Source organism: Bos indicus, chromosome 18, assembly GCF_029378745.1.
Source record: "Bos indicus isolate NIAB-ARS_2022 breed Sahiwal x Tharparkar chromosome 18, NIAB-ARS_B.indTharparkar_mat_pri_1.0, whole genome shotgun sequence".
Classification (NCBI taxonomy): Eukaryota; Metazoa; Chordata; class Mammalia; order Artiodactyla; family Bovidae; genus Bos; species Bos indicus.
The window spans coordinates 47,013,864-47,030,463 of record NC_091777.1 but is presented as its reverse complement, the minus strand read 5'-3'; the positions used below and the strand labels follow the sequence as shown (position 1 = coordinate 47,030,463).

General features: G+C 49.3%; 1 protein-coding gene across 4 annotated transcripts; it reads left to right on the top strand.

Annotated features, from left to right (window-relative positions):
- Nucleotides 1–533: 533 nt before the first annotated feature.
- PRODH2 (proline dehydrogenase 2) lies at nucleotides 534–16,254 on the top strand. 4 transcript variants are annotated; one of them, XM_019979116.2, is made up of 10 exons: nucleotides 539–820; nucleotides 899–1,095; nucleotides 1,187–1,325; nucleotides 1,407–1,493; nucleotides 8,795–8,875; nucleotides 8,961–9,116; nucleotides 9,216–9,382; nucleotides 13,176–13,286; nucleotides 13,928–14,013; nucleotides 15,874–16,112. In XM_019979116.2, the coding sequence occupies exons 1-10, from the start codon at nucleotides 647–649 to the stop codon at nucleotides 16,059–16,061; spliced, it is 1,386 nt and encodes a 461-aa protein (XP_019834675.2). In that variant the 5' UTR covers nucleotides 539–646; the 3' UTR covers nucleotides 16,062–16,112. The 4 variants fall into 4 exon arrangements, with proteins under 4 accessions (XP_070628199.1, XP_070628198.1, XP_070628197.1 ...); XM_070772097.1 differs by lacking the exon at nucleotides 13,928–14,013 and having other exon boundaries at nucleotides 535–820; nucleotides 1,410–1,493; nucleotides 15,874–16,254; XM_070772096.1 differs by lacking the exon at nucleotides 13,928–14,013 and having other exon boundaries at nucleotides 536–820; nucleotides 15,874–16,254.
- Nucleotides 16,255–16,600: the final 346 nt, after the last annotated feature.

Genomic DNA, 16,600 nt, shown 5'->3' with positions numbered 1-16,600 from the left:
AGATTCATCTGTGTGGTTGCAGGCATCAGTAGTTTACCCCTTTTCATTGCTGTATAGTAGTCTGTCATATGAATCTACCACGGTGTGTTTCTCCATTCTTGAGCTGATGGAAATGTGGGGAGCTTCCATTTAGGGCTATTGAAAAAACTACTGTTGTGAACATTTCTTCCTGTACATGTTTCCTGATGTCCATGTTCAAGTTCTCTAGGATATATGCTTAATATAGAACAGATAAAGATTAGGTGTATTTGCAAACTACACTCTCTCCCACTTTAAGATGAAGCAATTGCAACAAGAGATGTTTAATAACTTTCCCAAGATCACAAAGCCACACGGCCTGGCTCCCAGAGCGCTCTGACTTAATACCCATTGGCATATGATGGGTGACTAATAATTGTGAGCTGTTATGCTGAGGGTCATTGAGGTTTTGAGGGGGGCTTTCCTTTCCTGTCCCCATTATTCTGAACTATGTCCCTGTAAGTTAATAATTAACTGCCCCTCAAGGAGTCTGTGATCCTAAAGATTTGCCTTTCCCTGGCTACTGTCTGGTTAATCAGTCACTGTCCCTGGCCGGGCAAGGGGCACTGGGTAGACCAGCTGCCTCCAAAGCCCCCTGCTCCAGTGTGGAAGTGGTGAAGGATTCCTGATGCTTCAGACCTGTCGTGTGCTCCGCTCCCGAGCTGGCCCCTCCCCAGGGAGCTGGCAGCCCCTCAGCTTTGATGGTGGGGCCTTCCACCTCAAGAGCACGGGAGAACTGACCCGGGCTTTGCTGGTGCTACGGCTGTGTGCCTGGCCGCCTCTGGTCACCCATGGCCTGGCGGTGAGCAGCAATCCTGGGGGGACTAGCCTAGGAAGTTCCTGGGGCCTGGTTCTGAGCCCCTGCTCCCTGTCACCCCAGCTCCAAGCCTGGTCTCAGCGACTCCTGGGCTCCCGGCTCTCCGGTGCACTTCTCCGAGCATCCATCTACGGGCAGTTTGTAGCTGGTGAGACCGCCGAGGAGGTGAGGAGCTGTGTCCTACAGCTCCAGAACCTAGGCCTGCGGCCTCTGCTGGCAGTGCCCACTGAGGAGGAGCCAGACTCGGCTGTCAAGACGGGGTGAGTAGGGGGGCCCGGAACCAGGGAGGCCGGGAGGCTGGTGGGAAGGGGGCTAGTGGGCTCCCAGCCCTGATGCCTGCCGGCTGGGCAGCGAGGCCTGGTATGAAGGGAACCTCAGTGCGATGCTGCGATGCGTGGACCTGTCACGAGGCCTCCTGGAGACCCCTGACCCAACGGGAAATGCCCTGATGCAGCTGAAGATGACGGCGCTGATGAGCACTCGGCTCTGTGTAAGGGGTGGGCCGGGTGGGAGGGGAGGGACGGCTGCCCACCAGGTCCCCCTCACCGCCCCACCCTCCATCCCATTCCAGAAGCAGCTCACCTCATGGGTCCTAAGGCCAGGGGATTCTTTGGAGCTGAGCCCCAAGAGGCTGGCAGAAGCCATGGACTCTGGACAGGTAAGGACCACAGGTTGGGGGAGAGGAATGGTTGGTGGGGAGTGCAGAGGCAGCAGACACCAGCCAGCAGAATGTTCTAAATATTTAACTATCTCTACTTCCCAGGCTTAGAACTATCAGAATAAATGGGGTTACTGCCCTGGGGCATGGCTGGAGAGTAACCGGAATATGGGTCACCTGGGGATTCTAGGCTAGGGGCCTGGGAGCTGGGAGCTCTAGTAGGATCAATTAAGACAGTAGCTCTTTACCAATAAAAAAGTAACCAATATTTTTTCAATCAACTTAGCTACGCTAGTGTATGCTAACTAGCTAGGAGCTATGATTAGACCAGTGGGGTTTTGGTTCATTCATTTACTCGTTTGTTCTTTCATTTATTCTTTATTTCTGTATCTTATTTCTACCTTCCCCGCCATCAGTAATCACTTCACCTTGTATACTATACATCTCTTTGTTACCAGGATGTGGTTTTGACAAATATATGCTATTTGGGGGCATATTTTTCCAACATTTTATTATGAAAATTTTCAAACATACAGAAAAATCAAAAGAATTTTATGGTGAACACCTGCTATTGTTCCTTTAAAATCATATCCATTCCTCTATCCATCCATCCACCCATCTTATTTTCTGATGCATTTCAAAGTAATTTGCAGACATCAGCACGCTTCTCCCCTCAAATGCTTCAGAATGCATATCACCAACTAGAGCTCAGCAGTCATTTCTTTTCAGGTAAAATTTATACACAGTGAGATGCATACATTGTAAATGTACCTTTTGATGAGCTTTGACAAATACACGCTGGAGCTACTACAATCCCTATCAAAGTACAGAACATTTCCATCCCTGCAGAAAGTCCCCTTGTGCCCTTCTCCATCAGTCTGGGGTTGGGTATAGTTTTAAACATCTACAAGTAACATTCATCATTATGTTGAAAAAGACTGATTCTGGGAAAGATTGAGAGCAGGAGGAGGAGGCGGCGGCAGAGGATGAGGTGGTTAGACAGCATCACCAACTCAATGAACATGAGTTTGAGGAAACTCCTGGAGACAGTGAAGGACAGAGAAGCCTGGCACACCACAGTCTATGGGGTCATAAAGAGTCAGACACGACTTTGCGACTAAACAACATTATGTTATCTGTTGCATCCTGTTTCTTACGTTTTTCCACTGAGCACTCTGATTTTTAGATCCCTCCAATCATCTCTGTATACATCTAATCCATTGTGTTTTTTTTTTAATTACTTGTTTTATTCTTTTTGGCTGTCCTGGGTCTCCATTGCTGCTCTTGGACATTCTCTAGTTGGGGAGAGTACAGGATACTCTAACTGTGGTGCGTGGGATTCCTCACTGCGGTGGCTTCTCTTGGTGCGGAGCATAGGTTCTAGGGTGCCTGGGCTTCAGTAATTGTGGTGCACGGGCTTAGTTGCTCCAAGTCATGTGGAGTCTTTCCAGACCAGGAATCAAACCCACATCCGCTGTATCAGCAGGCGGATTCTTAACCCCTGAACCACAGGGGAAGTCCTAATCCGTTGTTTCTAATTTGGGCTTCTGGCCGCCGGGTTTACCTCTCCTAGGATGGGCACCCAGGTAGCCTCTGAGTCTCCATCACTGCCAAATAATACTACCTGGGACCTGCTGATGTTTATTTTTTAATTTGTAATTTTTTTTTAATGGATCACAGAACACATCGAAGCCGTGCTTAAAGGATCAGCTTTGGAGCGTAACAAGCTTCACCCCTTCATGAGCTTTTCACTCACATGTGGCAATGGTAGTAATGTCTTCCCAGGGCAGTTTTCAGGACGAAAACCCTTGCCAGGCTGGCATCTTCATGATGACAAAGGGGCCCTGCTGCTTCTGTGTCCCTCACTTCCCTTGTCTTCCCCAACACCATCAGACCTGGTGTTCCTCATTTTCCATCGCTCCTGGCTCATCCTCAGTCTTCGTTAAGTTTACTCTGCCTGATACTCAAATATGGAGGTTCCCCAGGGTGAGGCCCAGGCTTGCTCCTCACTCCCCTCGAAAGGGCCTTCTCACCCACCCCTTCAGCCTCAGTTTCCCCGGTTTGCACTAATGATGCCCACCTGTCTCCAGGCCCAGCCTTTCCCCTGACCCTCCCCCTGCACCAAACTTCCCCTTGGGCGTCCCCCAGACTTCTCACACCCACTGGGTCCCACACTGGCCTGTGTCTCCCTAGAGCTGTCCCTTCTTCCTGTCCCCATGTCAGAGCTGCCCTGCCATCCCCACCCAGATCCCAGCCCCCACCCATCCTTGGTCTTCACAGTCACCAGTTCCCCAGCACGATTTATGACTGTCCTGTTCACGGTCATGTCCCAGGCCCTAGCACCTAGACAGGATGTGAAAAACATGTCAAATGAATGAATAAATAAATGAAGCAGGTGAGTTTGGAACAACGTATTAACGGTGGAGAACTTACCGACCACTCACAACGTGCCGCACACTGTCCTGACGGCTTTACATATATTTGAGGGAAGCATTTCCTCTCTGCCTGTGGGTGGGTGTACATGGTGACGGTTAAGTACTCAGGCTCTGGAGAAGCTGAGGTTTAAGTCCTAGGTCAAGCTGTGTGACTTTAGATGAGTAGATGAGTAACTTCACCTCTCTGTGTCTTGACCTCTGCTTCCCCCCGTAAAACGGGGGTGACAGTAGTCGCCACCTCCGACGGTGGTGAAGGGTAAATGAGGGCTGGGTTGGCCCCCTGTGAGGGTGACGGCTCCACCAGCTGCGCACACCCCAGAACTCCCCCAGACGCTGCCCCACAGCGGGGGACGATTCCCTGACTGGGGAGACGCACTGGGCAGGTAGGTGCTCCTTGCTCCTCCCTCCTGCTGGAGAGAGTCTTCTTCCCCAAGATGCGGTCCATATCCATCCTGTCGGCCATGAGTGTGTGTGTGTGTGCTAAGTCACTTCAGTTGTGTCCAACTCTTTGTGACCCTATGGACTGTAGCCCTCCAGGCTCCTCTATGCATGGGATTCTCCAGGCAAGAATATTGGAGTGGGTTGTCATGCCCTCCTCCAGGGGATCTTCCCAACCCGGGGGTTGAACCCATATCTCTTGTATCTCCTGCATTGGCAGGCAGATCCTTTACCACTAGCGCTGCCTGGGAAGGAGTCCTGTTGGCCATAACAGAATTCCACCTATTCCTCTTTTTTAACTTTCCCATTTCTCTGAACCCAACTGGACTCCCTGAGTCACCAGAAGATCACATTCATGTGGAATCTCCATAAGAAGACCGAGAACTGTGTGCATTAGCCAGTCATGTCCAACTCTTTGCGACCCCATGGACTGTAGTCCACCAGGCTCCTCTGTCCATGGAATTCTCCAGGCAAGAATTACTGGAGTGGGTTGCCATTCCTTTCTCCAGGGGAATCTTCCCGACCCAGGGACTGAACCCAGGTCTCCAGCACTGCAGGAAGATTCTTTACCGTCTGAGCCACCAGGGAAGATCCCTGTTACAAATGTCTAACAATTCCTTAAATGTCTGTTGAACATGTACTATGTTCCAGGTGCTATGCCAGGGGTGGAGACTGTTGTTCAGTCACTCAGTCATATCTCACTCTTTGCAACCCCATGAACTGCAGCACACCAGGCTTCCCTGTCCTTCACCATCTCCCAGAGCTTGCTCAAACTCATGTCCATTGTGGGGTGGGGATGCTGATCAAGATAAACAAAATATATGTCCTTGAGGCACTTACTTGCAAGAGACAATCATTCAAATCAAAGCCAAAGAGAAAAACAAATATTGTACATTAACGCATATATGTGGAATCTAGAAAAATGGTACAGATGAACCTACTGCAAAGCAGAAATAGAGACAAAGATATACAGTACAAATGTATGGATAGCAAAGGCGGGGGGTAGGATGAACTGGGAGATTGGGATTGACATATATCAGTTCAGTTCAGTCGCTCAGTTGTGTCTGACTCTCTGCGACCCCATGGACTGCAGCATGCCAGGCTTCCCTGCCCATCACCAACTCCCAGAGTTTACTCAAACTCATGTCCATAGAGTTGGTGATGCCATCCAATAATCTCATCCTCTGTCATCCCTTTCTCCTCCTGCCTTCAATCTTTCCCAGCATCAGGGTCTTTTCAAATGAGTCAGTTCTTTGTATCAGGTGGCCAAAGTACTGGAGTTTCAGCTTTAGCATCAGTCCTTCCAATGAATATTCAGGACTGATCTCCTTTAGAATGGACTGGTTAGGTCTCCTTGCAGTCCAAGGGACTCTCAAGGGTCTTCAACACCACAGTTCAAAAGCATCAATTCTTCGGCGCTCAGCTTTCTTTATAGTCCAACTCTCATATCCATACATGACCACTGGAAAAACCATAGCTGTGACTAGACGGACCCTTGTTGGCAAAGTAATGTCTCTGCTTTTTAATATGCTATCTAAGTTGGTCATAACATTTCTTCCAAGGAGCAAGTGTCTTTTAATTTCATGGCTGCAGCCACCATCTGCAGTGATTTTGGAGCCCAAGAAAATAAAGTATCTCACTGTTTCCATTGTTTCCCCATCTATTTGCTATGAAGTGGTGGGACTGGATGCCATGATCTTAGTTTTCTGAATGTTGAGCTTTAAGCCAACTTTTTCACTCTCCTCTTTCACTTTCATCAAGAGGCTCTTTAGTTCTTCTTTGCTTTCTGCCATAAGGGTGGTGTCATCTGCATATCTGAGGTTATTGATATTTCTTCTGGCAATCATATACAGTATTATATGTAATGTAGATAACTAACGAGAACCTACTGTATAGCACAGAGAACTCTACTCAATGCTTTATGGTGACTCACATGGGAAAGAAATCCAAAAAAGGACAGTATGTATATGTACGGCTGATTCACTTAGATGTATAGCAGAAATTAACACATCATTGTAAGGCAGCTATGTGTGCTGTGCTGTGCTCAGTCTTGCCTGACTCTTTTGAGACCCCATGGACTGTAACTCACCAGGTTTCTCTGTCCATGAGATTCTCCAGGCAAGAATACTGGAGTGAGTTGCCGCTTCCTCCTCCAGAGGAGCTTCCCAACCCAGGGACTGAACCTGTGTCTCCAAGTCTCTTGCATTGGCAGGTGGATTCTTTACCACTGAGCCATCGAGGAAGCCCCAAAAAGCAACAATAAAAGCCAAAAGAAGTCCAATAAAAAGTTAAGACAAAAACCCAAAGCTGAGTGCAGACTTGCTCGGCTGCCGGTCACGTGGTGGGGAGGGGGCGCAAGTGCACCCAGCCAGGAAATTCGATCTTTTTAAAGGTTAAGTTACCCTCTGGGTCTCAGTTTCCTTATTTGTAAATTGGAAATTATGTTTCCTTAATTGTTTTAGGGAATCACAGAAATTAATGCAGATGAAGTATATACATTAGAAATTGGGTTCCGAGAGTCTTCCTGTATTAGTAAACTGCCTTTTCACTTGAGCTCTTCTGAAAGGTTCCTGTTTATTAGAAGTGATCTTGGATTCAGATGTGGAGGCTGGTGCAGAGACAGACACAGAAACACACTTCCCTCTCTTCACTCTATTCATAAGTGTGTGAAAAATGTTTAATTATTAAAAAAAAACCTCAAAGCGGATATGTAACAAGTATAAATAAGCATTGTAGAATGAGATGGTTGGATGGCATCACCAACTCAATGGACATGAGTTTGGGCACACTCTGAGAGATAGTGAAGGACAAGTAAGCCTAGTGTGCTGCAGTCCATGGGCTTGCAAAGAGTCAGACATGACAGCGACCGAACAACAACAAGGACTTCTCTGGTGGTCCAGTGGCTAAGACTCCATGCTCCTAACGCAGGGGGCGCAGATCAGATCCCTGTCAGGAAACTAGATCCCAAATCTCACAGCTAAGTGCTACAACTAAAAGATCCTGCATGCTGCAACTAAGACCCTGCGCAGCCAGATAAATAAATTAATTTTTAAAAAACGAGTATTGTAGGGGAAAATAAGGCTAAGGAAGGGGAAGGGAAAGCCCCAGCTAGGGAGTTGCAAATTCAAACCAGAGAAAATAAAGACCCTGCTGAGAGGTTGGAGTGGGGTGGATGGACATCTAGGGGAACAGTGTTCCAGGTGGAAGGAACAGCCAGAGCAAAGGCTCTGAGGTGGGAAGGTACCTGGCATGTTCCAAGAGTAGCCAGGAGGCCAGCGAGGCCGGAGAGCAGTGAGCGAGGCGAAGGGCGGGAGGAGGTAGAATAAAGAGGTCAGATCAGGGGAGCCTTGTGAGTTGCAGTGAGACATCCTGAGAAACTAACGCAAAGTAACACTCTCGGCTCTTATTAGGAGCTGGTTACTGTTCCTAGATGCTAACTCCAAGTCACTTCACTTTCCCAGCTTTGGTTTTCTCACTGGAAAACGGAGCTTGGAATAATATCTGCCTACTAGGATCATTGTGAAGATTATAAGACGGCATTAGAAGTCACCTATTATTATAACAATAACAACATGTATTGAGTGCTTAGGGCTTCCCAGGTGGCACACTGGTAAAGAATCTGCCTGCCAAAGCAGGAGTTGCAAGAGACGTGGGTTTGATCCCTGGATCAGGAAGATCCCCTGGAGTAGGAAATGGCAACCCGCCCCAGTATTCTTGCCTGGGAAATCCCATGGACAGAGGAGCCTGGCGGGCTATGGTCCATGGGGTCTCAAACAGTCAGACACGACTGGGCACACACAAAACAACAAAAACACTGAGTGCTTATCATATGTTGGCCCTGTCCTGTCCTGTTTATGGCCAGGCCATTTTTATCCACGCAGCAACTGAATGAGGTAGATCCTATAATCATCCCCGTTTTACAGAGAACATTGAGGCCCAGAGAGGTTACATTTGTTCAAGTCCACACAGTGAATGGTGGAGCCAAAACTCAAACTCAAATTCTGGGCTCTCAACCCATGTGTGTGTGTGTGTGTGTGAGTGTGCGTGCTAAGTCTCTTCAGTCATGTCCGACTCTGTGTGACCCCACGGGACTGTAACTGGCCAGGCTCCTCTGTCCATGGGATTTCCCAGGCAAGAATACTGCAGTGGGTTGCCGTCCCCTCCTCCAGGGGATCTTCCCAGCCCAGGGACAGAACTGGCGTCTCTTTACCTGCATTGGCAGGCAAGTTCTTTACCACTAGCACCACTTGGGAAGCCCGTCCATCCATGTATTATACCTCAATAAATAGTATCTATATGATACAGCTGCTTTCCAGATTTCTAGTAATTTCTAAACTTTTTTCCCTGCCTGCTGGTGGGGGAGAGGAGGCTTGGGCTCTGGAAGGGTCCAGAAGGCCTGAGCCGCCTTGCCTCCCCCCTGCCCCCCAGGACCTCCAGGTCTCCTGCCTCAACACCGAGCAAACACGACACCTCCAGGCCTCCCTGAGTCGTTTGCACCGGGTGGTACAGGTAACAGCTTCGGCCGAGGCCTGCCTCCACCGCGCCTGCTTGCTGGTCACCCCTGGGGCCCGACCGCAGTCCCTCTCACCCTCAGCACGCCCAGGCCCAGCGCGTGAGGCTCCTGGTGGATGCCGAGTACACCTCTCTGAACCCGGCACTCTCTCTGCTGGTGGCTGCCTTGGCCACGCGCTGGAACAGCTCCGGGGAAGGCGGGCCCTGGGTGTGGAACACTTACCAGGCCTATCTGAAGGTGTGTAGTGCACTCCGGGGATAGGGGGTGTTTGGGGACAAGGGGCTGCAGGCCGGGGTCCCAGCGCCTTGATCTGAAGCCGCCCATGTGCTCCACCAGGACACCTATGAGCGGCTGAGGCGGGACGCTGAGGCCGCAGACAGGGCTGGCCTGGCCTTTGGGGTGAAGTTGGTACGAGGGGCATATCTGGACAAGGAGAGAGAGACGGCCCGGCTCCAGGGAACCGAAGATCCCACTCAGCCTGACTATGAGGCTACCAGTCAGAGGTGGGACAGGGGCAGGCCGGCCTCTGAGATGAATAATTGTTGCTGTGGTTGTTCAGTAGCTAAGTCGTGTCTGACTCTGTGACCCCATGGCTTGGCAGCACGCCAGACTTCCCTGTCCTTCACTATCTCCTGGAGTTTGCTCAAATTCACATCCATTGAGTCAGTGATGCTATCTAGCCATCTCATCCTCTGCCGGCCTCGAGAGGAAGAGCATTAGCATCTAACCTTCCATTAGAGCTCATTCCCCACAGTGTCCAGCAACCTACGTGCGTCTACAGGTCACTCTCTCTCCCCGACCAGGAGACTGTCGCTTCCCACCTGAACAGCAGCCTGCTCCCTTCTCTGTCACCCCTCTCCAACCTGTCGCCAGTGGGGAGCCTGTTAATACCTGTGTCAAATCTCCCTCCTCAGTTCAAATCCTCCCATAGCTCCCAGCACACCCTCGATAAACCCCAGATCCTTGCAGTGGCCTGCAGTCCTGTCCCCTCACTCACTTCACTCCAGCCACACTGGCCTCCTTGATGACCCCAGGGACTTTGCACTTCTTGTTCCCACTGCCCAGAACCTTCTCCCTCCAGATGGCCGTGTGGCAGGGCTCAGTCACTCACCTTCTTAGGTCTTTACTTTTTGGGACCTTCTCAGGGGACCTTCTTGCCCTCCCTACCAAAAACTGACACAGACCACACCCTCTCTTCTTGGATTGATTTTTCTCCCAGCACTTACTGGCAGCAGAGCTTTGGCGTTCAGTTGCTCATTGTCTTTCTCTCCCATGAGAGCGTGGGCCCAGGAGGGCAGGGTTTTCTAACTTGTTCACTGCTGAGTCCTCAGTGCTTAACACTGCTGCTCCATGGGAGGTGCTCGGTACAGGTCTGGTGAATGAAGGAGTAAACGACCCCAAGCAGTAGATACTATTGCTCTCTCTCTATTTCACAGAGGATGAAACAGGCTCAGAGACGTGACATCTCTTACCCAAGGTTGCAAAGCTAGTGAGTGGCAGTGCCAAGATTTGAGCCTTGGCAGACTGGGTTCCCTGGTGGCAGTAGCAGTAAAGAGCCCTCCTCCCAATGCTAGAGATGCAGGTTCGATCCCTGGGTCATGAAGATCCCCTGGAGGAGGGCATGGCAACCCACTCCATTGTTCTTGCCTGGAGAATCCCACGGACAAAGAAGCCTGGAGGGCTGCAGTCCATCGGGTCACAGAGTTGGACACGACTGAAGTGACTTAGCACATGCAGACTGACTCTAGAACCCTGATTCTGATACACCTCAAATCCCAGGCAAGACATGGCTGAGCTCCTGGGGCCACCATCTCATGGCCCTGAGAAGAAAAGATTTGTTCTTTCAATACACACTTGCTGATCACTTGTTTCAGATCAGTGTTGGATTCTGGTTGCGGTAGCAATCCAGCTGGACCCCAGGCTCTGTTCTCATGGAGTTTTCAAAGCCTGATTCCATTTCCCAGCGGACAAGGAGGGGTCTGTAGAGCCACAGGGACTTACCAAGCTCCCACAGAAAGTGGCCAAGCCATGAAGGCTAAGCTTGCATCCAAAGCCCATGAAGCCTCCTAGGCACATTTGTATCCTATGGGCTTAATCATTTGGAATCATTTTTTTTTACTGAAATATAAATCACATACCATACAATTCGCTATTTTAAACTACAATTCAGTGGCTTTTAGTATATTCATTAAATTTTGCAGCCATCATCACCAATTCCAGAACATTTTCATCATCTCAAAAAGAAACTCCAGGACTTCCCGAGTGGTCCAGTGGTTAAGACTCTGAGGGTCCACTGCAGGGGAAATGGGCTCGATCCCTGGTCTGGGAACTAAAGTCCCACACCCTTAAGCAAAACAAACAGACAGACAGACAGACAGACAGACAGACATGGCACAGCCAAAAACAAACCATATCCATCAGCTGTTTTTGTACAGCAGCCGAGTTGTGTCCGACTCTTCGAGACACCATGGACTTCAGCACGCCAGGCTTCCCTGTCCCTCACTATCTCCAAGAGTTTGCCCAAGTTCATGACCAGTGAACTTGGGCAAATCAGTGATGCCATCCAACCATCTCATCCTCTGTCACCCTCTTCTCCTTCTGCCTTCAATCTTTCCCAGCATCAGGGTCTTTTCCAGTGAGTCAGCTGTTTGCAAAGTACTGGAGTTTCAGCTTCAGCATCAGTCCTTCCAAAGAGTATTCAGGGTTGATTTCCTTTAGGATTGACTGGTTGGATTTCTTTGCTTTCCAAGGGACTCTCAAGAGTCATCTGTAGCACCGCAGTTCGAAAGCATCATTTCTTTGGCACTCAGCCTTCTTTATAGTCCAGCTCTCACATCTGTACACGACTACTGGAAAGACCATATCCTTGACTATATAGACCTTTGTCAGCAAAGTGATGTCTTTGCTTTTTTAAACACTGTCTAGGGCTGTCATAGCTTTCCTGCCAAGAAGCAACCATCTTCTAATTTCACGGCTGCAATCATCACGCAGTGATTTTGGAGCCCAAGAAGAGAAAATCTGTCACTGCTTCCACCTTTCCCCTTTCTATTTGCTAATTTGCTAATGCAAATATCCATTAGCAGTCACTCATAATCCCCATCCCCTTAGGCCCTGGAAGCCACTAATCTACTTTTTGTCACTATGGATTTGTCTATTCTGGACATCTCATGTTAGTGGAGTCGCATAATACATGACCTTCCGTACCTGGCTTCTTTCACTCAGCATAATGTATTTAAGGTTCAACCATGCTGTAGTGTGTGTCAGTGCTTCATTCCTTGTTACGGTTGAATAATATTCCATTGTATGGAGAGGCCGCATTTGATTTATCCATTCATCAATTGATGGATATTTGCATTGTTTACACTTTTTGTCAATTGTGGATAGTGCTGCTATGAACATTCATGTACATATTTTTTGGTAAATGCACATTTTAAATTCTCTTAAAAGTCCAACTCTCTAGGACTGGAATTGCTGGGTCCTATGGTCACTCCATGTTTAACTTTTTGAGGAAGTGCCAGATGGTTTTCCAAAGTGGCTGCAGCCTTTTAGACTCACACTAGCACGGTGGGAGAATTCCAATTTCTCCACATCTTCTCCAGCATAGTACCATTAATGTTTTAATAGAGATTTTAAATAAATAATACATTCCCATGATTCAAAAATCAAAATGGGGACTTACCTGACGGTCCAGAGGTTAGGACTCCATGCTTCCACTTTGAGGGGCCTGGGTTTGATCTCTGGTTGAAGAACTAAGATCCCACCTGCCACTCTCTGCACAGCCAAAAAAAAAAAAAAATGACACAAAAATGAACAGGCCGATACAGCTCACTTCCACCCACATCCCCATCCAATCATGGGGGGGCGGTTCCTGCCCCTACAGGGGCCCTCCACTATCCTCTGGGTGTTCATTTAGCCAGTCTCCCACTTACAGACATTTGGGGTGTTGCTAACCCTGCTCTGCAGACGTTGCTGAAGTGAATGTCAGTGGGTAAATGTCATCTCCTGTGACATGGCCCTTTGCTGTGAGACTGCCATTGTGCCAAAGACTTTAGGTCTACCCTCATCTCACTCCATCCCCACAACAATGCTAACAGATGAACGTGTGTTGTTAAAGGGAAAAAAAAAGGCTCAGAAAGAAGATGTCCCTCACAGCTGAGGCAGGTGGGATGTAGGTACTTCCTGACTTCAGGGTCCTTGCCCTTAGGCACCCTACCCCTCAATGATATAAATCCCCAGTCTCTGGGGCCTGACCCTAACTCACCAGGTGCCATAAGCTGATCCTTCATCTCCCTTCAGTTACAGCCGCTGTCTGGAGCTGATGCTGACCCAGGTGTCCCATCGTGGCCCCATGTGCCACCTCATGGTGGCTTCCCACAATGAGGACTCTGTCCGCCAGGCAACCAAGCGGTATGAAGTAGGGGAATGGAAATAAGCGCCCAAAGGGTGGTTGACAAGCGGAGGGACTGTGGGGGCCAGTAGGTTCAAAGGGGGTCTGGGGAGAATATTCAAAATATTTAACTCCTGCTACACCTGTAGGCTCCCGCTGAACAAGGAACTGCCCTTATTTGCTGGGGAATAGGGAAGTCCAACGGAGAAGGCAATGGCAACCCACTCCAGTACTCTTGCCTGGAAAATCCCATGGACGGAGGAGCCTGGAAGGCTGCAGTCCATGGGGTCGCTGAGGGTCAGACACGACTGAGCGACATCACTTTCACTTTTCACTTTCATGCATTGGAGAAGGAAATGGCAACCCACTCCAGTGTTCTTGCCTGGAGAATCCCAGGGATGGGGGAGCCTGGTGGGCTGCCGTCTATGGGGTCGAACAGAATCAGACATGACTGAAGTGACTTGGCAGCAGCAGCAGGGAAGTCCAAATATTTCAGGAAAGGAGCTGAGACTTACCGGCGAGCTTTCAGAGGTCCCAGAGCCATGGTTATTTATCAGTGAGTTTGGAAATACTTCAATATTCGAATAACTAGAAGAGCCATATGAGTGTGTCAAGGGGGATCCAGCCACTGTCTGGATTGATGATGTGACCTTTTCTGTAGCATGTGGGAGCTGGGCATTCCTCCAGATGGGCCTGTCTGCTTTGGACAACTTCTGGGGATGTGTGACCATGTCTCCTTGGCACTGGGTATGTGAGTGATCTGTCCCTCCCAGCCCCTACTCCCACCTCCCACCTAACCTGCCCCAGCCTCATTCCCTCCCAAACAGATCCCTTCTCCCATTCCCAGATGATGCCTGGCCAGGCTCCCATCAACAGCCTGCAGCCAGCCCAGTGGCAGGCCCTCAGAGAGGTCTGTCCCATATCTGAAGGCCTCGCGGGCCTATGTCTCTGCGTCTGTGCGCTGTTGTTTTTGTCTTGATCTTGGTATCTTGGTTTTTGATCTTGGTATCTTGTTTCCTGTCTGCTTTGTTATCTTTACTGTGTTGTTCCCCAGGGCCTGAGACCAGAAGATTTATGTTTTCTTCTGCCAGGCACTAAGGGGTACAAAATCACTGTACCCTAAATTCACAGCTTGAGGTTTCTTGAGATATCTCAAGGATCCACACTGGGGCTGCAAATATTTTAGGAGACTAACCTACAGTAACGGGCTTCCAGAATGGCTCAGTAGTAAAGACTCTGCCTGCAATGCAGGAGATGCAGGTTCAATCCCTGGGTCAGGAAGATCCCCTGGAGGAGGGCATGGCAACTCACTCCAGTATTCTTGCCTGAAGAATCTCATGAACAGAGGAGCCTTGTGGGCTAACAGTCCATAGCCTTGTGGGCAAAGTCTGACAACGACTGAAGTGACTGAGCACACACGCATGCAACCCATGGCCACAACTTCTCAGAGATGGACTTCTGTTTCCTTCCTTGCTCTGTTTATGGTCAAGGCCAACCTTCCTTATGGGAGAGTTGACTTCTTGTTAACTCTTACTTTGAGGGTCTAGATTTTGGGGTTCACACTTAATCTGGGGAAACTCTTTTATAACTCTTAATCCTGGTCAGGTTTTAGGCCTCCATTTCTGTACCCCCTTAACTTTGAAGTCATTAGACAGAAACTCAGTTTTGCCCTCAGGAAAGAAACGCTTCTCGTGTAATCCTTCTGCTCTGGGTTCTCTCTCTTTTTTAAGAAAAAGAATTTTTAAATTTATTTTTGGCTGTGCTAAGTCTTCATTGCTGTGTGGTCTCTTCTCTAGCTGTGGTGAGCAGGGGGTTACTTTCTAGTTGCAGTGCACGGGCTTCTCATTGCAGTTTCTCTTGTTGCAGAGCACGGGCTCTAGGCATGGGGGCTTCAGTAGTCACAGCATGTGGGGTCAGTACTTGTGGCACGTGGGCTTAGCTGTCCAGTGGCATGTGGGGTCTTCCCGGATCAGGGATTGAACCCGTCTCTCCTGCATTGGCAGGCAGATTCTCTACCACTGAGCCACAAGAGAAGCCCCTCATTTTCTCTTAATTCTTGAATTAGTAAATTCCTTATTCTCTTTGCTTCCCTAATAGCTCAGTTGGTAAAGAATTCGTCTGCAGTGCAGGAGACCACGGTTCGATTCCTGGGTCAGGAAGATTTCCCTGGAGAAGGGATATGCTACCCACTCCAGTATTCTTGGGCTTCCCTAGTGACTCAGCTGGTAGAGAATCCACCTGCAATCAGGAAACCTGGGTTCGATCACTGGGTTGGGAAGATCCCCTGGAGAAGGGAAGGGCTACCTACTCCAGTATTCTGGCCTGGAGAATTCCATGGACTGTATAGTCCATGGGGTTGCAAAGAGCTGGACACGACTGAGTGACTTTCACTTTCACTTTCACTTTATTCTCTTTGCAGCATTTTTATAACTTTGAGAATTTTTTATTTTAATGTTTACTCCAGGAGTTTTAGTTTTTCAGCGGGAGATTTTGTCCAACTCACCTAATCTGTCATGCTCTCAGAAATGGAAGTCTCTGTTCTAGATGGAGCCTATGGGAGCCTCTTGCCAAACTTGAGCCCACACACTGCCAATACTCTCCCTCCAGGGCAGGCTGGCTATGCTGTGTACAAGTCCATCCCCTATGGCTCCCTGGAGGAGGTGATCCCTTACCTGATCCGGAGGGCCCAGGAGAACCGAAGTGTACTACGGGGTGCCCGCAGGGAACAGGAGCTGCTCAGCCAAGAACTTCGACGGAGGCTGCTGGGGCGGAGCCTGAGGGTATCCCCCCATTAGCACCCCCAGGAGTCATGTGGTCAATAAAGTTCTTGAGCTGTTGCCCAGGCAGCTGCCTTGCACCAAAGCCATCTCTTTGGGGAAGGGCTCATCTTGACCTCAGCCAGCCCAAGTTCGGGGGCTCTGTGGCTCAAGAAGGATCTTTAGATGACCCTAGAGCACAGCGAGGGCATTGATCAAAGACTAAGGAGGTCCCCCCAACCCTGAGGCAGTCTATCCTGCAAAGGGCCTGGGGTCAGCTCTACTCAACCAGTCAGTGGCTGACATGGGAATTTTCTTCACTCCTGTGGACACCCGGGTAAACAGCACAGATGAAGAGCAGATACTGAAACACTGAAATCTAGAGGCTAGGCTAAGGCCACACGTCCAGGGAGAGACAGAGAGAAGAGCAAACCACTCTCTCACTTAATAAGCATTTACTGAGTCTCCTTCTGAGCTAGGCTCTCAGGTAAATAACACTGGGGACACAACAGAGACCAACACAACCCCAGGCCTGGGCTCACTGGGTTTTCAGTCCAGTAGGGGTAAACAGACCACCT